Source organism: Triturus cristatus, chromosome 9, assembly GCF_964204655.1.
Source record: "Triturus cristatus chromosome 9, aTriCri1.1, whole genome shotgun sequence".
Lineage (NCBI taxonomy): Eukaryota > Metazoa > Chordata > Amphibia > Caudata > Salamandridae > Triturus > Triturus cristatus.
Genome location: NC_140592.1, coordinates 487,195,869 through 487,216,547, shown reverse-complemented (window position 1 = coordinate 487,216,547; position 20,679 = coordinate 487,195,869). Strand labels below are relative to the sequence as shown.

Genomic DNA, 20,679 nt, shown 5'->3' with positions numbered 1-20,679 from the left:
TTTTTGGAAGACACTATAGGCCTGCCTGGAGGTTGTGTGGGATTTTTGTGGACTTTAGGGAGGAGATAAAAAGTAGGAACAGTGGGTGTCTCATTCTTCAGAAATTTTGACTCATCCCAGTTTAAAAGTTTCTCATTCGTCCACTCATCAATGAGGCTAAAGAGCCTAACTTTTAGTTTATCAATGTAGGTTTTGTCAACTTTGGTATAGCAGGTGGGATTATTCAATTGCCTCATGGCCTCCTGTACGTAATTAGTTTTATTCCACAAAACGATGTTACCTCCTTTATCGGATGGCTTTATGACTACATTATTATCGTTTTGTAGATTACGTAATGCTTCCCTCTGTGCTTTGTTCAAATTGGAATTAGTCGTAGGTTTGTTGACAAGTTGCAAAATGTCATGGTTGACTAATTCTAGGAAGATTTCAATGTTATCTTTTGGAGTCTGGGGTCTATATTTGGATTTTCTCCTAAATAGTGTAATGATCCCTGTGTCTATCCCTGAACCTTCTGTGGACACATTGGCCTCAATGACTGGATCTGGCAGATCAGAGGCTTGGGAGTTCGCTAATAAATGTTCCTCATTAAGACTGAACAGTGTTCTCAAAATCTCACTATCCTCATCTACGCTGGTTTGTGAGGGAGTGGCATCAGTTATAGCTAGTAAACTGGTATTGCTACTTTTTAGTTGGTGGATTTTAAACAGTTTTAATTTACGTGCAAAGCAGTACAAATCAATTCGTGTTTGGGAATAGTCAAGAGGGAAGTCAGGACAGAAACTTAATCCTAGTTTTAAAACTTGTTCTTCTAAGGGGGTCAAAACTCTAGTAGATAGATTAATTACCGTCAGTTCTTGTTCATCCATTATTTTCCTTTTTGGTTCTGGCCCTTGGTTCCCACACCAGTATTGCTGTTTTTTCCTGCGCCGCTCTCTCCTCTTTTTACTTGAGTTTTTTCTCTTCCTCTTCCTTGGAACCTCGTTCTTCCCCTCATTGAATGTTCGCTTGCCTCCTGCATGAGGCGCAGTTCCTCGGAAAAAGACGTTATTTCTGCGGGGAATGAGTTTGTACTATCCGTCGATCCCACTTCTGAGCTCAAACTGGTGCCTGATTCCCATCTTTCTCTGTCCACTGCTCCCAGTGCTTGATCTTTAAACAGGGTGGTACGTAGTTTATCAAATTTTCTAGCAAATGTTAAGATCCTTCCTGATCTATAGTCTCTCTCGTCCCTTTCGAATTTTCTTTGTTTCCTTTCAATAATCTCTTTTTCAAATATCTTAATTCTGTCGTTCATTGTTGAGAGGATCTTGCTCACTTCAGTTTGGTCTGTCTCTTTCGCTAAATCATCCAAGATTTTTTGGATTTCATCAACCAAATCTTTATGTTCCTCCCAAGCGTTTTTAATTAAGATCAGTAGCATAGTCTTGGAGCAAGCGGTAGTGTTCTCTAACCATGCTTTCAATACTTCATGTTTTGGTTTATTCAGCGTCGGTACAATGAAAATTCTCAGCCCCCTCGGGATACGGTCGACATCTAGATAATTCTGTAGTGAGGTGGCTTCCCACCATCTACTTAATTCTTTCTTACGTAATCTTTCCAGGAGATTACCTTTTTGTTTTAAATTAGATGTCGATATATTCGCGCTTGCAACATCACTGTTGCTTTCCAATGTTGTCGATTTCCTGAAGATTAATGCAGCAGAAGCCTCTCTGCCTTCCAGGAACTCCATTGCCCAGAATGCAAAGTGGTCAAACGACCTCCGTTCAGCTGGATTCTGTCCTCCGGGCTGATGCCCTGACAAACCCTGGTAACTACGACTCCCCCTCTGACTCGGTGAAAAGGTACCTTGCTGATTCAATCTATTCCGCGATTGACTCCGCTTCCGTAGCGTTCACCGTTGTTCGTAGTCCTGCTGTTCGTATCACGGGACCGAGGCGGGTCTGTTTACCGGCAGGCAGAGAGGCAGTTGAATCGCTTCACTTTCTCGTCGTCTGGCGCCAAATCTCTTCCCATCCAAACGGGTCGGGGCTCGTTCCGAGCAAGCGCCACTGCTCGTGAAAATTGTCCGTCAGCTCACAGATCTCCACTGCACTGTAAGTACGAGCCACACGAATCCAGTTGATTTTTAATCTTTTTTAATGTTGCGGGCAAACAAAAGACGCGTTTCGAGCAAACGTGCTCTTGGTCACATGACCATATGTTCCGAGTTCACTGTATTTAAGGTCATACAGAAACATAGACAACAGACTTCACAATTGGTACATTATAGAAAATAATATAATACAAAGGTATTTTTACACATGATTAAGCTGCTGCGCAATGGTCATTTCATAAATGTGAAAACCAGTATATATTTTAAACAGTGGCTAGAAAAAAATAATAAAGGAACACCATTCATTTTCTAGTGTGTCTTCTGTGATGTAATCACATATATATATAGTGGACAAACAGAATTTAATTATGCTACGCATAAAACTTATAGTAAGTCGAAGTCAACGTGTATATTGTCCCTGCTGACATATGCTAGGAAAGTAAAAAATAATTCATTAAACTAAATTTTCACCTGAAATCAAGGTATAGTACCCTACAGAGAAAGAGAAGTGTGTTTCAGGTTCTTTACATTGTACACTATAGTAGAAAAAAGTGACCCTTAAGGAGATGGTGCTAAACAATTTAGTCACCAATTGCTCCGTGCTCGTATCAAATAACAGTAACGGTGGTATCTGTCAATTTCCGGGTCCCATCTAAATGCAAAAACAAGAATAAAATTTTATGTTAGAACACATATTACAGTTTCAATAGAAACACAAATTTACAATATAGTCTATCTGGTTTTTCCTACTGAAAGAAACAGGATTTACAATGAACAAGCATATCTACAGTATGGGTCATACACTCGGCCACGTAAAATTCTGTAGTCAAAAATGGAGGCCTGTTACAAAATGTATATGAATTTCTTAGTACACAAAGTTTCACAAAAAATACCATATATTGCAGCTAAAAACGATGATCTACGGTGAACTCATATAGCTTGGAACAGGAGTTGCCGAAAAGCTTGAGGCTAAAACTACATATATCAACAATTTACAAATGCACATGCATCTCTTCATCATTATTCATCCCGAAAGGGGTTACACTCCCAGCTTGTAGGATGAACTTGGATTCTGCTCTACGTAGGGCCTGAATTCTATTCCCTCCTCGAGGGTCTTTAGTTATGGTATCTAAGGCAAAAAACTTCGCCTTAGTCCAATCTCCATTGTGTTCTTTGTCAAAGTGTCTGGCTGTACTATAACTAAAGTCTTTGTTGGTTATTGCACGCCAATGTTCCAGTATTCTCTTTTTTACCGGAAACATGGTAGAACCTATGTACCACTTGCCACAAGGGCAAGTGATTACATAGATTACGAAATCGGTGCTGCATTGTATATTCTTGCGAATATACCACTTTCTCTTGGTTCTCTCCAGGATTACTTCTTTTACATTGGTGCTGTGGCTACACGCTTTGCATTTACCACAGCGATGGAACCCTCCTATTCTTTCTAGCCATGTGGATTTGGCGTCACTAAAATGGCTTCTCACAATCATATCTTTGATCGAGGTACCCTTTCTGTACGTGATTGCTGGATGTGGGCCTAACTTCTGTTTGAGTATCTTATCGTGTGTTAGGATATCCCATCTTTTTTTGACAATCTGCTGGAAATGATTAGATTGTGAATTAAAGGTGGTAATTAATCTTATGGGAGCCTCTGTTTCATTTTGTTTGCTCTTTGGTGCTTTGTATAGTGCCTCGCTTCTAGTAATGGCATCTGCTCTTTTCTCACCTTTCTTCAGCATCGTGTACGGATATCCTCTGGCAAGGAATCTATCTGACATCTCTTTTTTGTTTCTGGTATATGATTCCTCTGTGCTGCAATTTCTTTTTGCACGGAGGAATTCACCAAGGGTATGCTCCACCTGAAATTATGAGGATGGCAGCTTGTTGAATGAAGAACAGAATTCCCTGCTGTGCTCTTTCTGAATAAATCAGTCTCTAATCTATTGTCTTGCACTGTTACTCTGATGTCTATATATATTTATATAACTAACATCATGTTAAAACATTTAAAAACACTAAGTTAAGGATTTTGGTTTATTTACTTGTTGGACTGAAACGTTGAACCCACAGGCTTAGTGCATTAACTTAGCATTGTCTATTGTGGTATAACATAGTGTTAAAATGGCCGACACCTTTTTCCCATTGAGTATCTGTACATGTTCAGTCCGCTTTCCATTTCCACTCCTTTTATCATTGATAACCAATTGAATGCTTAAATAGAAAGTGGAAACAAAGTATCAATGACATTGACGAAGGCCAGGAGGCTGAAACGCGTTTGTCAGCAGATCGTGTACTGATCGTGTTTTGCAACGAATCTTAATAAATCATTGAATTGAATACTGACCAGAGTGCGCAGCAATCTTTGAACTGTGGCTGATATGGATTCGCGAGTTTCGTCCTCGCGGCTGGAGCACCCGCTGTGTTGAGAGCAGGATAACTGACGGAGAACGTGGAATATAGCAATTTAATTTCCCGCTCCGCTACCGCTACGGAACACACGACCAACATTTCTGAGGCTTCGTGGAAACAGCCTCGCTTGGAAGCGCTTAACGAATACCAAGGAAACCCTTCGAAGGACGTGAGAGCCAGAGACTGGTGGGAGCGTCTCTGGAGGTACCGTCTTCCTCGAGGGAGGTGTAAACAGAGAGACATGCCGAGACGCGAGAGACACGCAGGCGAGTGAAGGCGGCTGTGTGAAGATCGCCCCGGTGAGTTCCCTCTGCCCTTGGCGTTTATTATTTTCTAATTGCGGCAGTAACAGCGTTTTGGCCAGAAAACGCAACAGACATTGACTTTGAACATATTTATGCAAACACGATCATGTTCAGCGACGCTGAACGGTTAGAAGCGGCAGTGACAGTATTTAAAGGGACAGCGCATGGGTTGAGAACAGAAGGGGAACAGCAACCAGCAAAACACCAAGCAACCTACGAGGGTGGTTTACTAAATTGGAAAGAACCTACGAAATAGAAATAAGGAAGTGGTGGGAGGCCACTTCCTTACAACGCTACTTGGATGTGGATAGGATCCCAAGGGGTCTGAGAATCTACACAGTCCCCTCATATGAAAATCCAGACCCGAATCTTTTAAAGGAATGGTCGGATTATACTAGAGCTTCAGCAAAGGGGATGGTGGAAATCCTCGTGAAATACGCCAAAAGTGATAGAGCCAAATTATTGGATGAAATTAAAGAGATTGAAGCCAACATAGCTAAAGACACGGATAAAGAACTCATCGAAACCTTGAGGGCACGTATGAAAACCCGCCTAGTAGCATATGAAAACGATATAAAAAGACGCAAACAGAACAAGTTTGCACGGGACCAACGATACTACGAGAGCGGCAGGGTGTTGACTTTTGCAAAAAAGTACGACGCACCAAGAAAAGCCTTACAAGAATCGAGAGATGAAACAGCGGTGATACAGAGGGATACATCGGAATCTGAAGCCGATCTCTCTGAATCAGAAATACCTCGAGGCACGGGGGGAGTACCGTGCAATACGGATCAGCTTTTTCCCAAGGAATATCATCTAATCAAAGAAACATGGCGCAAATTTCCACAGAGGAGCCGTCCACCAGAACAGGGCGGCGGAAAACAAGGAGAGGAGGGCAGAACAACAAAACAAAACTACGAACCCCGGGTAACGAGGAGCAATCGGGACGGAAAGAGGAAATAAATAAGCTCTCTATCATCAACCTTTCCCCTAGAATACTCACTCAAGTGGAAAGAACTGTACTACAGAAAGGGCTCACTTTCTGTCCAACAACGCAATGGGACTACACAACAATGCGAATTGACCTGTACCAATATATACGGAAGCTCAAATTGCGTAAAATATTTGCAATGCACCCTGGTTCCAAGAAAGCACAACAGGGAACAATAGGACCGACCACGGAGAACCTCGTAGGAAGCGACTTGGAAATCTTAACAGTGATGCGGGACATACAAGAATCGGAAGGAATGGGGGAAGCTACAAACGTCCAAGATGAAACTCAACTATTATTGGAGATAGGGGTGAATCAGAGCAGCGGGAAAAGCCAGTTTAAAACACGATCTAAATTTATCCCGCGAACCCCGTACGATGCCATCGATTGCTTCCATGAGGCCGTAATCAAAGATCTTGACAAATTAAGAACAATAGGTACTACTCCTGGGGGAAAAAGAAAATATAACCCCACAAAAGCGCAGTGGGAGGCTGTGAAATCCCTCAGAGACGATCCCGGACTGGTGATTAAACAGTCAGACAAAGGGGGAAATGTCGTCATAATGACAAAGGAGCAATATAAACGGGAGGCCTTACGTCTACTTGGTGATACACAGAGCTATGTGAAAATCAAGAGAGAAGATTATAACAGCAGCGTGTTGGCCTTCTACAGTCTTCTTCAAGAGTGGAACCACAAGGGAATCTTAGAAATTAATGAACTCCATTACATGAAAGTTGAGTGTCCTGTGTTACCTACATTTTACCATCTCCCGAAGGTGCACAAAGACATCAAAGAACCTCCAGGACGTCCGATAGTCTCCTCACTGGGAAGTCTACTAGAAAAGGCCTCCATTTATGTAGACTCCTTTCTATTTCCTATAGTTAAGGACCTTAGCTCGTTCATCCTGGACACAACAGACTTCATTCGCCAGATTCAAGAGATTTCCTGGGATGATGAATTGCTGTTAATAACTCTAGATATAACGAGTTTATATACAAGCATTAGACACTCACAAGGACTTGAAGCCTTTGAGTTTTTCTTGAAAACACGAGCCCTGAAATTCCAGGAACACAACAAAATGCTATCACAGATTGTTTCATTCTGTCTGCATAACAACATTTTCTTATTTGCAGGAGAACTTTACTTACAGGTACAAGGTACCGCGATGGGCACGTGCTTCGCCCCCAGCTACGCGAACCTTTTCGTGGGCTGGTGGGAGAAGCACGTGGCCTGGGCGGGTGATAATGAGATCTGGCTCGATAAAATAGCCTTATGGACTAGGTACATTGACGACCTCTTCATAGTATGGAGAGGCACACGCACAGAGGCAGAGGAATATGTGAGGGCATTAAATGAGAACGATTACAACCTCAAATTCACAAGTAATATCAGTGAAAAGGAGGTAGTCTTTTTGGATCTCCTGGTCTTTGTGGCAGATAATAAGCTGTGCACAAAATTGTATCGGAAGCCGACGGCAGGCAACACTGTCTTGCACTCTTGGAGCCAACATCCCCGTAACTTGATTAACAGCATACCGTACGGGGAGCTTTTAAGGCTCAAGAGGAACTGCTCCCGACCCGATGATTTCCAAGAGGCTGCCAATGAGTCCCTAGTGAGATTTAAAGATAGGGGCTACAGAAGTAAAGTGCTGCAGGAAGCGGTGGAAAAGGCCGGCAGTAGAAGCAGACAGGAGCTACTAACTAAGAAACAGATGGAGAATAGCGAAGCAGAAGGGGATCAATCGAAGGTCAGATTGATTATGACCTTCTCGGCAGAGGCTCAAAGAATCAGGGGCCTCATTCAGAAAAATTGGTGTATTCTCCAAACTGATGGGGTCCTTGGGAAATTGATTCCATCTAATCCGGACATCACTTTCAGGAAAAGTGCCTCACTGAAAGATATCCTGGTGCGAAGCCACTTTGAGGATAAACCCCGGATTAAACCAACTATTACGGGTTTTTTCCCTTGCATGAGTTGCAAGGCTTGCAAAAACTGCAAAAAGGTAAAAGATTATACAGTACCAGGCAAGAAGCTAAAAAGACCTATTGATAAACTTCTTAACTGCAATTCCAGTTTTGTGATATACTGCCTAATCTGCCCCTGTGGATTGCAGTACATTGGAAGTACCATACACCCAGCAAAGAAACGCATCCTAGAACATAAAAGAGCCATAACCAACAGGGATAAAACGTATCCGGTGGCAAGGCACTTTGCTGGGTTACATGAGGCCAAAAGTGACAAGTTGACATATTATTGTATAGATCAGATTCCAGTAGGAGAAAGAGGAGGGGACAGAGTCAGGTCACTTAGGCAGCTTGAGGCCAAACTTATAGTGGAGTTACGCACCAGGACCCCAAGGGGGCTAAACCAGGAAGAGGAACTATGGTCCTTTATTGGATAATACCCCGACAATCCAAACGCTGGCCCTTAGAAATATAAACACAATGGGAAAGGATGGCAGGCAACCAGATAGACAATCACAATTGAACTGTCAAATTAATTTAATTAGCCCATTCAGGGCTTCATTTTGTAAATAACGAAAAAGATATTGATGAGAGAGAGGTATGCATACTCCAGTTGGGGGTAATTATGATTAAAACCAAAAACGAACACACGGGCATATCTAAAATAGCCTGGGGAAAGGAGGAAAACGTTTATGGTTGACTAACTAACATCATGTTAAAACATTTAAAAACACTAAGTTAAGGATTTTGGTTTATTTACTTGTTGGACTGAAACGTTGAACCCACAGGCTTAGTGCATTAACTTAGCATTGTCTATTGTGGTATAACATAGTGTTAAAATGGCCGACACCTTTTTCCCATTGAGTATCTGTACATGTTCAGTCCGCTTTCCATTTCCACTCCTTTTATCATTGAAACCAATTGAATGCTTAAATAGAAAGTGGAAACAAAGTATCATTGACATTGACGAAGGCCAGGAGGCTGAAACGCGTTTGTCAGCAGATCGTGTACTGATCGTGTTTTGCAACGAATCTTAATAAATCATTGAATTGAATACTGACCAGAGTGCGCAGCAATCTTTGAACTGTGGCTGATATGGATTCGCGAGTTTCGTCCTCGCGGCTGGAGCAGCCGCTGTGTTGAGAGCAGGATAACTGACGGAGAACGTGGAATATATATATATATATATATATATGTATATATATATAAATATATTACGATACTCGCTTGCTACTTCTCCTTCGAACAGGAAAAAACGAGCGTAGACCCAAATAGGTGCAGAGTTTCTTTATTGCCACCAAGTTAGTCCACCATGATGCGTTTCGGCCGCTCCACGGCCTTGATCACATAACACGGCTCAAACTGTGAGTATCCAATTTGCATAGATCGAAATAGACAACATACTATGATCGATGTAAACATATTTCTCAATTTCTTCACTAATATGAATATAAATACTTTTCATATATTTACAATTCATTGTATAACATGTTCTGTACACAGATCCCTGTTTTACATGAATATGTTGTGTTGTCATGACTCTACATGGACATTGTATCCGCCAAGTAATATATGCTTAAATGTCCAAAATACCTGTCCTGCCAAGTCTGAATTTCAGATTATGCAAAGATTTTGAAGTGCATGTACGTATATGTGAAAGAACAAGTGTAGTGATGCCCTATATGAATAAAGTGCAAAGTAAAAAAGTGTTTGTGTGCTGTGTATTGCCGTTTAATCTCCTGCATTATTGTTTCTGGGGCGGCAATAATGTTTTAAAGTTTTAGTGTGTAAATACAAAAAATCAGTATAGTCAGATAAATCTTTAGCATATCCATATATTCCAAATCAAATTGGAATATACCGCTCATCAATGGAATACGCATATGGATGCTGACATACAGGGACCTAGGGAGATGGATGTAAACTTAGTGACTTAATGAGATCTAGCAGCTTAGGGGTGGATTTGATACTGATTCTACCTCCTACTGATAAAATTTATAAAATCCAATAAAATTATTCATATAAATATTCACAATAAATATAATCAAAAATTAATCTATATAAATATGTATGTGAAGAATCAGATCTCATGGTCATCGGTATAGAAATTCCCTCTAGTGTAAAACATATGTACATGAGTACTAGCCATGTTAAGACTCATTAGTAGCACAGATCGCTGTAAAAAATGATATTAATCCATCAATGCTGTAAAGTGCAGGTGTGTCAATCTCAACACATGATAAGAAAGTTACATCAAAATTCATAGAAATCCATATAAATACTTATTCACATAAAAACCTACAAAGAATGAAAAAACTCCTTAAAATGCTATATAATTTGTTATGTAAAATCCCTGTTTCATAAAATCAAAATTCCATAAGTAGGTGTGCAAATCTTCCGTGTTGTTCAGACCTCCTGGATGCTTAGAGTTGAATTCTATAATGTATCTAGTTTCTAGGCGTCTCAATTTGCCTTCCCGATCCCCACCTCTCTTGTGGGTTGGTACCGACTCTATAGCATAGTTTTAAGATGTTTGAGGTCACTATTGTGGTGTTCTTTAAAGTGTCTTGCCACCGGGTAACTGGCATTGTTATTAGTGATGACCCTCATGTGCTGCAGAATTCTTTTATGCACTGCTAGCTTTGTACTGCCTATGTATTTCAGTTTGAACCTGCATTCCAGCACATATGCTGAAAATTCAGTTTTGCGTGTAAAATGCTGTGTAATAGTATGTATTTTGTCATCGAATGCAGTTTGGTATGTGGTGGTATTAACACACTGCTGGCAGGCTTTGCATGTCATGCACCTAAAGAATCCCTTCCTAACTGTCAGCCACGTGGTTCCTCCCTGATCCTCTGGGCTGCTTCTAACCAGCGCATAACCCATACTGTTTGCTTTCCTAAATGTAATTGAAGGGTCATTAGGTAGCAATTTGCCTATGATGGGGTCATCACGTACGATGGGCCAATTCCGTCTAATAATAGTTCTGAGTTGTTTTTCCTGTTTAGAGAAACCTAAAATTAGTCTGATTGGTTCTACTGTTGCGTTTTTGTCATCTGACTTTTTCTTGTATGGTAATGGCCGCATCTATTACCGTAGTTTTGTAACCTCTTATTAAGAAGTATTTGCGGCATTCTACTTGTTTTGTATCTGCATCATCCTTATTGCTACATATGCTTCTTATGTGTAGCATTTCCCCGTATGGGATGCTGTTAATGAGGTGGGCAGGATGTGCACTAGATGCATATAGTAATGTGTTGCCTGCTGTAGGTTTCAAGTATAGGGTGGTCATAAGTCTATTATTCACAATTTTGATTTGCACATCTAAAAAAGTAACTTCAATTTTGCTGATAGAAAAAGTAAATTGAGATTAACATCATTCCTGTTCAGTTGTTCTATAAAATCCATAACACTTTGTTGCGTTCCACTCCATATAATAAACAAATCGTCTATGAATCTTAACCAAGATATAATTTGAGTTGAGAATATCTGTTCATATTGCCTCATGAGGACCAACTCCTCCCACCAGCCCATAAATAAAGAGGCATAACTGGGGGAGAAGCTGGCCCCCATGGCATCTTCTTGTGTTTGTTGGTAAATTTGATTATTAAAAATAAAGAGATTATTTTCCCAAACAGAATAACAACATATTTAAAAGCATTTTGTTGTGTTGCGCATATTGTATGGGTCTATTGGAAAGGAAATAGTCCACAGCCCTAATTCCATCCTTGTTTCTAATGCATGTATAAAGGGATGAAACATCTAGGGTTATGAGTAAATATTCGCATTCCATTCTGTGTTTTTGACTTTGTGCAAAAAATCGCAAGTGACTTGAACATACGATTTCAAAACTTTTACATGCTCCTGTAAGAATAAATCTATGTACCTGGACATATTCTCTAATGGTCCATTGCCTGCGGCTATAATGGGTCTGCCGGGTGGTCTATCTATACTTTCATGAATTTTTGGGACAAAATATATGATCGGTATGGGCGGGTGTTCTTTCTTTTAACATTTTTATTCGTCCCAACTTATAGAACCCAAGCTTTTCCATGCTAGGTGTTATCAGCTTCTTCCAGGTATTGGTCCAAGGGCCATATTACTATGTTTCCTCCCTTATCTGCATTTCTTATAACCACTTTTTTATCCTTGCTCGGTTTATTTATTAGTTGATGGTAATTTCTTTATTGGTCTGTCGATTTCGTTTTCGATCTGTTCATAGAATGGTTCAACCTTTTGACCTGTGCCACTACTTGTTCGCTGAAAATGTCCAAAGAATCACGAGGCATAATGGGTACAAATTTAGACTTGCCCTTGAAAGGAGTAATGGGTTTGGCGGTTGTTATCGGGGGGTGTTTTGTTCCTGGCCATAAACATCATGTGTTGCTGCAGTACCACTGCTGATTGCTGAGTTTGATTGTCCCATTTGCAATTCATGCATGTCCTGTAGCAGGCCCAAATCGGAAACCGTTAGGCCAGTTGGGTCTATTTCCGTGTTAGATATTTCAATGTTGTCTGACTTGTTATTGGCTATTTTTTGTTGATGGCATTTGGAGCATTTTAATTTTCTGATAAATTTGTATATGTCAGCCCTAGTTTGTGTATATTCGAAGTTAGATTCTGGGCAGTAGGATAAACCTAATGACAATAATTGCTGCTCCGCCTTGGTTAGATTGATATTGGCCAAATCGATAATGGTGTTTTCTCGGCTGATACTGGAGTCTGTTGCATTGGTTGTTGCATGGGGAACATCGTCTATCTGTGATTGCCTCGACCTCTTTTTTTGTTCTCTCCTGTTTCTCTGGGCTTGTCTTCTCCACCTTCTCCTCTGGGTGTCCCTGCTGCCACAGGTCCCTTGTTGTGGGGTCGCAGTGCTTCTCTTCGACTCCTTTTTAAAATATCCAACTCTTCCCCCAACGTTAATTGGTCGCCAGTTGGTAGTTATAGTTAGGACCTCGTTTCTATTCAAAAAGTGTTTTTTCTTTTGCCAATATCTTTGGCGTCGGTTGACGAATCTTTGCAAAATTTCAAAAACTCATGGAGCGCTCCGGTCAGCTCCTGTCTTGAAAGTTTCAGGGTGTTTTGTCAAGCGGGAGCCGAGAAAAAAGGGGGGTCCCAAAACGCATTTTCCCCATGTTAATTTCCATAGGAACTTTAGACAAAGCTACAGCCCGAGCTGCTGAACAGAATTACATCAAATTTGGCATAAAGGTAGGTCTTGGTTCAGAAAGAGCCCTTTTTTTTTTAAATGGTGTAAATCCGTTTAGTAGTTCCTGAGAGATTAGAAAAAGAAAAGTTCTGATATCTGAGCACCGAGGAGGGTTTGTGAACCCTCCCGGGCACGAGCTTCACTCTGATTGGCTGCCAACACTCCAAACCAGGAAGTGTTGGCAGCCATCTTGTGAACCGAGCCCCAAGAAAACAGTGAAATAAAGGTTAAGAAACAAGAAAAGAGGGCCGGGTAGTAACACCCTGACCCCCTAGGCCTGCTCAGGGTGTCCCACTAGGACCCCCAGGGCCAAAGAAAGCATTTTTTTTTTTAATCATCCGAATTCGTGCTGAATGCGCAAATCTGGCCGAGAAAATAAAAAAAACGAGGCTTCTGGTGCACTGCTGGTGGGGCGATGAGGTCATCTTGTGTCCTGAGGACCTCAGGACACAAGTGGACTTCATCCTTCGAGCAGCAGTGCGCCAAAAGCTGCGGTTGCAGCGTGGTGTAAAAAGGGGCATGGCCTTGGAACACCTCTCTGCAACGCAGCTCTGTGGCGCTTACCGGAGGTACCTGGTGGGCTAGTTGTCCCCCAGGGACCCTCAGGATTCAAGGGGACTTAATCCCCCTGGTTACAACGCGCCAGGGGGTGCGTTTGCAAAGTGGTGCAGGGAGGGGGCGGGGCCTGATATAATAAGTGTGCAATCAGGCCCCCTGGCTCGTTGCAAATTGGGGGATTAAGTCCCCTTCAATCTTGAGGGTCCCTGGGGGCTTACCAGCCCACCAAGTACCTCCATTAAGCGCCATAGAGCTGTGCTGCAGAGAGGTTGTCCGAAGCCACGCCCCTTTTTACACCACTCTGCAAACGCAGCCTCTGGTGCAGTGCTGGTTTGGCGATGAGGTCCTCTTGTATTCAAGGGGACTTAATCCCCCGACTTAGAACGCGCCAGGGGGCGCGTCTGCAGAGTGGTGGAGAAAGGGGGCATGGCCTTTGTCCACCTCTCATGAATCCCACAGTGTTGGGCTTACTGGAGGTAAGAGGTAGGCTAGTTGGCCCCTAAAGGACCCCCAGCAGCGAAGGGGACTTCAATCCCCATCAAGAGCACGCCAGGGAGCGCGTTTATAGAGTGGTGGGCAAAGAGGGTGTGGCCTGCTATGAGTACTTAGCAGTGCTGCTGTGTGGGACTTACTGGAGGTTATAGGAGGGGTAGTTGGCCCCCAAGGATGTCCTTTGGGGCCAACTACCCCTCTTGTTACCTCCAGTAAGTCCCACACAGTGGGATTGCTAAGATGTCTTCGGAGGCCATGCCCCCTTTTCTCCGCCACTCTGCAAACGCGCCTCCTGGCAGACTAAGGGATGGGGGATGATGTCCAATTTACTCCTGAGGGAGTTTGGGGGCCAAGAAGCCCTCCTGGTACCTCCTGTAAGTCCTATGCAGCGGAATTCCTGAGCGCTGGTCGGAGGCCCAGCACCCATTCTCCACCACTCTGACAACGTGACTACTACTTAAAGAAACATATTTCTGCACCTCTGACTTAGAGGTAGTTTTAATCCCCCTGCCCTATTATTTACTGGGGCCTTACAGAGGAGGTCATGCCAATCACAGGGGTACCCCAACCCATAGTGTACCCTAGTGTATGTAGGCGTTTTCACTGTATTCTAAGTGTCTTTTAGCAGAGCACTGGCTCCGGGCCTGGTTAGTCAGAGTCAGTTACCACCAGTACCAGTCAGCAAAAAGTTGGTGGCACTGGATGACTTTGCAACAAGGCCTCTTTCTGCAACTCTGTTGGGTCTTTCTGCATATCTCTTGCTTATTTGTGCACCTTTCTTTGTCTTTATGGACTTCTGTTGCCTCTTTCTGCATTCCTCTTGCTTATTTCTGTGTCTTTCTTCCTCTTTCTGTACATGTCCTACCTCTGTAGGCATAGTTAGAAATTAGCATTTAAAAAACCTTTGAAATTCACTTATAAAACCATAGGTTTTGGGATATTATAGTTAGAAATTAGCATTTAAAAAACCTTTGAAATTCACTGAAAAAAACACAGGTTTTAGGGACATTATAGTTAGTTGGACATTTCACTCGTACAAAACCAGAGAAATTCAGCCGTTATAGTTAGTTCAGCTAACTATAACTCGTGCCACTCGCAATGCACTGCTGAATATGTCACATATTACATCATCCATAACATGGTCAGTGACATCACTGATGACATCATCCAGTGTGTTTCTGTAAAGTTCAAATATGTTTTATATATATATGCAAAGGTGTATTGAAGAATGAGTGGGTGTATAAGTGCCTGAATAGATGATTTAGTAGGTGCGTGACTGGCTGTATATGTAAAACAAACAAAGGTTACAGGGACATCCTTGGGATCCTTGCTGTTTCAATAGTTGGATCTGCAGGAGCACATATTTAATAGCAGTCGCAGGTTTGAAACCCAGCGGATCCACTCAATCTGTTACCTTTCTCAAGCCCTTTCTGGTTCAATAAAATGCATTATTGAGTTGGTTAACAACAAACATGACACCTGTGTGATAACTTGAGATTTCCTCATCATTTCTTTGACTCTCCCTCAACTCCAAATATTCCTATCACACTAATTTTATTTTAGCCTTTTTTTTTGATTTACACTATTTTTACTTTAGCCTTTTCTTGACTTTGCCTGCAGTCCAGCATTGACCTAACTTTCTCTGTCTTACCCGGAACAGATATTTTTAACGGGACTGTGATTGGGCCAGATGTACAAAGCCTTTTTGTGGTCACAAACACTCGGATTCAGTCTTCAGCCCAATTTAGGATCGGGTAACATTTATCTGACTCTTAAAATGGGTTTAGAAGAAGATAATGAGTCCCTATTTGGAAGGGGCGTGTTCAGTAGTGCTGCAACTAGTGGTGCTGCAGGTGCTGCATCGCCCCAAGATAACCTTGAAGGAGTTCACCTTGAAAATGAACAATCGGTTGCATGTTTTTCTTGCAACAGCCACTGTTTTTTCCTCTAAGGCACACTGTCAAATATCACTTGATTACTTCTAAAAAGTTACAGGTAATTCTTTTGAGGAAATGTTGACTTTTTCTTTCTCTGACTCAAAAATGAAGGCATTTTGTAACTTGACCCAAGTGACACTCTTCCAGTGTTACAGGTGAGTGAGCGTGAAAGGAGAAGGCAGGATATCAATGTATTATAGCATACATGTCAATAAAACATCTGCCTGGTTTACAAATTAAACTTTTCATGCATTTCAAACATTAACAGCAGCACTCAAACACAGTTGGGCTTATTATAGGACCCAGGGTAGGTAAGGAGCTAATCAGACCAGACATCTAAAGGATTTACTAGGGAACATGGAATCAGAGTCATGGAAAGAAATGTTTAGTAATATGTATACAAATAGATTAATATAAAATGGCTATTTTCCTCTCCTGCAGCTTGGGGACTCTGGGCGCTGGCAGTGACTATGCTCCCTTCATTCACTACCTCGGCATTTCCTCCATGGATCTCGCTTACACCTATGACCGCGTAAGTAAGCGCTCTGATCTCCTGCGAGTGACTAAGGCATGGTGATGAATGAGATTCCACGGAAGTGCATGAGACCAGTAATACTTGAATGAGTGAGGCACCATTGAAGTGTACGAGGTGAGTGATGCAGAAAATGAGCGCAGCTCCTTTGATGGTAAAGAGGCAAAGGTGGTGGAAGCAGTTATATTCCTACGCACTGTGTGATGCAAGTGAGTTTCCATAGAGGCAGCTACAGGGCGGAAGAGGTCAAGTGATCTATGACTGAGTGATGAGGCAGGGGTGCCAGGTAAGTTGCTGACCGTTTCCCTTCAACTTTTCTGTGTACCCTCAACAACTGGCATTTGTCCTGTTGCACACAGAGCAAGACGACTGCGCGCATCTATCCTGCATATCACACTGCCTACGACACCTTTGACTACGCAAGCCGCTTCATTGATCCAGGTGAGAGATAAAAATCAGGTGCTCCTTGCTTACAAGACTAATTTTTGAGGCAGAGTTGCTGCCTGGTTGATAGGTGAGGTTCGGTGTTCATATGTTGAAAGGCAAACTCTACCCTAGTCATTGTTTCAATTTTCATTTTTTTAACACATCCCTGAACCGTTTTGCAGTGATTCCATCAGTGGTGTAGCAATGGTGCCAGGGTACCTACTGTCAGCAAGGTAAATAGTCCATTCTACCCCCATTGGGTAGTTTAAAATACAAACCATAACTGAGGTGCAATGGCCCCCTCAGATCCATGGGCCTCTGTGTCACTGGATCCGCTGCACGTTTGATAGCTAAGCCATTGTATTCTTTTCTGCCTGTAGTATTACTGATGACTGACAGGAGGTTATGAGAATGACTGGAGGTTAACAACTGGATTATTCCCAGAAGTAGCCAACAGATTTTTCGAAATTCATTGTGCTTTCTTTGTCACAGCTTCCTTTACATTTGAGGCAAACAAAATGGTCTGACAGGCAAAACTTTTTAGATACAGACTTGCATTATTTTATGGTTTAATTCTTTTTATTGAACAATGCAGAAAAGAAGCTCACTGTAAACAGGCTACAGAGAGCCCACCGTAGCTACTAATTAGTGCATTGATATGACACAAATCAATAACAATTGGTACAATCCCACCCACCACCCCAGAAAAAAAAGAAGAAGAAAAGGAAGAGATCACAAAGAAAACCAACCCCCACCCTCCCCGGTCCATTCCTACTCTGCAGTTCTGCGCAAAGTGAGGTGTTGTTCAGAAAGCTAGGCCAGCCTATGGGGAGGGATCTGGTGCAAATAGGTGCAAGAGGCATAGGTATCTCGGACAGGACAGCTCCCAGAACTCTTGTGCAAGCAGAGCGAGGAAGACTTGCATTATTTTAAAATGTTTGCATTGAAACTTTCAAGCACCCACTACTGAGATGGAGAGGGGAGGGCTGGGCTATTTGTATGCTTTTTTCCTCTTTATTTCTAACACATTTGACCTCTTCGTGAAACCCAAACTCATAGCGGCATGTTGTAAAACCACTCTCCAGATGAAATACCTGGCCTAGCTTCCTCCCTGCTACGCTACAGCCGCTTCTTTGAGTGAAGATTATTTTGGAAGTGTTTTTAATTCGGAACATGTCACTTAGTTTCATTATAAACACTTGACAACATATGTGGCATGAAATATCCACTTATCCACTAAAGCCGTTCTTTCTCTATTGGGAAGTTGAGTTATTTGCCCTGTCGAGGTTGAGAACAAGTGCTCTTTCGCAGCCAATATCCTAAGCCTTCATTGTGAGTGCCTCGGATGTTCCAATTTAGTGGAAATTGTGGTATCTACTAGAATAGTGATTTTGTACGGTAATGGAATTTATAGGTGCTTGCAGCTTTGCAGCGAAGGCCCTAGACTAATGACTGAGTTTGCTGAAAACAAACCAATAGCGCGAGCTGTAAGTAGTAAATCCTTACATGATTGGTGGGAGAATAATCACAAACAAAGCATTATTATTGAGGTGGCTTGATAGGTGTTGAGCAACAATGTAACATACCGAGATGGAATGTTCTTCTTTACATGTATTTTCTGAGCAATCAACAGTTATGTTTTTATTGTATGGCCCATTGTCGTTTTCCCTATGTTAGCATAATTATCTAACTATGCACGTTGTAGGCCGCTTTTGTTTTGCACACGTTACAAAATATCATGCTTGCTTTTGAGCCACCTTGTATTTTTACGCAGAACCAGCATATGTTTTTGCAATTTATTATTTTCATGGGGTTTAGTCTGAACAGCCTAGACAAGGTCAAGCAACATTCCCTCTTGTTATTCTCTCTGGTCAGACACTAGCACCTAGGCATAATAAAAGAATACAGCTGCTATTTTTTTTAATACACATAACTTGACATATAACTAAGGACAGCGTTCTGAAAAGACACACACAGACCGATCATCCTGAGACAAGAGTGCTGCATCAGCTGAGATGTAGAACATCCACCTTTGTCTGCTAAGCCACAATGTCCACCACTAAACTCAGAGATCCATAATTCATAACTACTTAGCTCCAGTAGTTGGGTAGGGTTTAGCCAGATCTGTCAAATAACATGACAGGGCTCTTTATTGTATATGGTTTTTAAACCATGCTGATGACAATATAGACATGTATTTGTTTTCTAACTGTGGTGCAATTATTGTATTTTAGAGCACAATAGTTTAAATAAACATTGTAAACTTCCTTTTGTATCTCTGTTTTATTTTATTGTGGACAAGTAAGAGTGAGAGAGATAAAGGGTGTGTCCTGTTACTGCGATCCCTGAGAGGGTTGGGAGTGTTGTGTTCTGAGGTGCCAAATCACTTGTCTCTCTGTAAAAGTTAGGAGGGCAAGTGAGGCACTATAGGTTGTTGGACTCTAGCTCATAGATACTGATGTGGTATGGTGACTCAGTCCCCTACATACTGATGTTCTATGGTCCCAAGCATAGTCATGTTTTTTAGCAGAATCCCTGTAAAAAAGCGCCTCAAACGACTGGTCAAGTACTTATTTGCAGGAACCTTGCATAGTGCATGTGCTTGTCCACAATACCCTCGCACCTTTTATCGAAGACATCTGTGGTGCTGGGGATTAATCCTCCACAGTGTTTAGGAAGAACCTAATTTTGGGGTTTTGTACGCTCAAATTTTAAAAGGTTAGAACTCAGTTTGTGTTATACTTTGAATCCATCTTTGTTTTCTTGTGGCTCAGCTTGTAAATATTGCGGCCAACTGCCGACTGGCAGCCTATGCACATTAAGCACAGCATGGAGTCCCTAATGCAGGGGCTCCTGTAATCTTTGTAGTAGATGCGGACGCTGCATACCACTTTGAAGTATTTTATTCTCGGGTCACATTTCCAGCTGTAGATGCCAATACTAATTCTTTCCATAAATATACTGTTACCCAGGCACCTTGTCCATATAGACCTTATGCACTTGTTGAAATTCCTCTTACCATCTGGGAACACCATACTTGGTTTAATGGCGCCCTTCCCCATGTACCTGGAGCAGTTTGAATGGTTCCCCTCAGTAATGATGGGGCTACTCGACCAGCATTAACTGGATATACACCGTACACTGACTTAGTTAATCCGAGCTAGTTGACCGAGAGCTAACTACCAAAATGTAAGATTTTGTGAAGTTGACCGTCAGGTCCAATCTGTCCATAAAAGCGACAAACCTGTCTATTAAAGCCTACAAACCCACTGCTGTAAGGGCCATAAGCATGGCATCGTCTGTGTACAATAAGACTATCAATGATTTTGTGCCTACTCTAGGGCAGCTGTAGGGACTGAAGAAAAGGCATGTTCTAAGCCATTAATGTTCAAGGTGAACAGGACGGGTGCAAATATGCACCCTTGATGAACACACCTTACACAATTGAACTATTCTGTATGGCCCACCCCCTGTGAATATCTTACTGTTGCATAGAATTACAATATCCGGGCCAGTGCCCAAAGAGAGGAACAATTCCAAAGCTTCTTTCAATTTACCCTATCAAATGCAGACGTAAGGTACATGAATGCTAAAAGCAACGAGCCTGGCAGGGTCACAGTATATTTATTAATTATTAGATAGAGGTTTAGTCACTGATCAATCGTTGATTTGCCCGGACGAAAACCATACTGATCCTCTGGTAATATAGCATTTGTGTCTGCCCATAGCGACAATCTATCTAGTACGACCCTACCAAGGAC

The 20,679-nt window shown here is 42.0% G+C and overlaps 1 protein-coding gene across 1 annotated transcript in view; it reads left to right on the top strand.

The window, feature by feature from the left end:
* Positions 1-20,679, top strand: part of NAALADL1 (N-acetylated alpha-linked acidic dipeptidase like 1) — a 362,700-nt gene that overhangs the window by 237,101 nt on the left and 104,920 nt on the right. The window contains exons 14-15 of the mRNA XM_085625455.1: positions 16,402-16,492; positions 16,852-16,933. Of these exons, the coding sequence (XP_085481581.1) occupies positions 16,402-16,492; positions 16,852-16,933 (173 nt within the window). The remainder of the gene's footprint in view (positions 1-16,401; positions 16,493-16,851; positions 16,934-20,679) is intronic.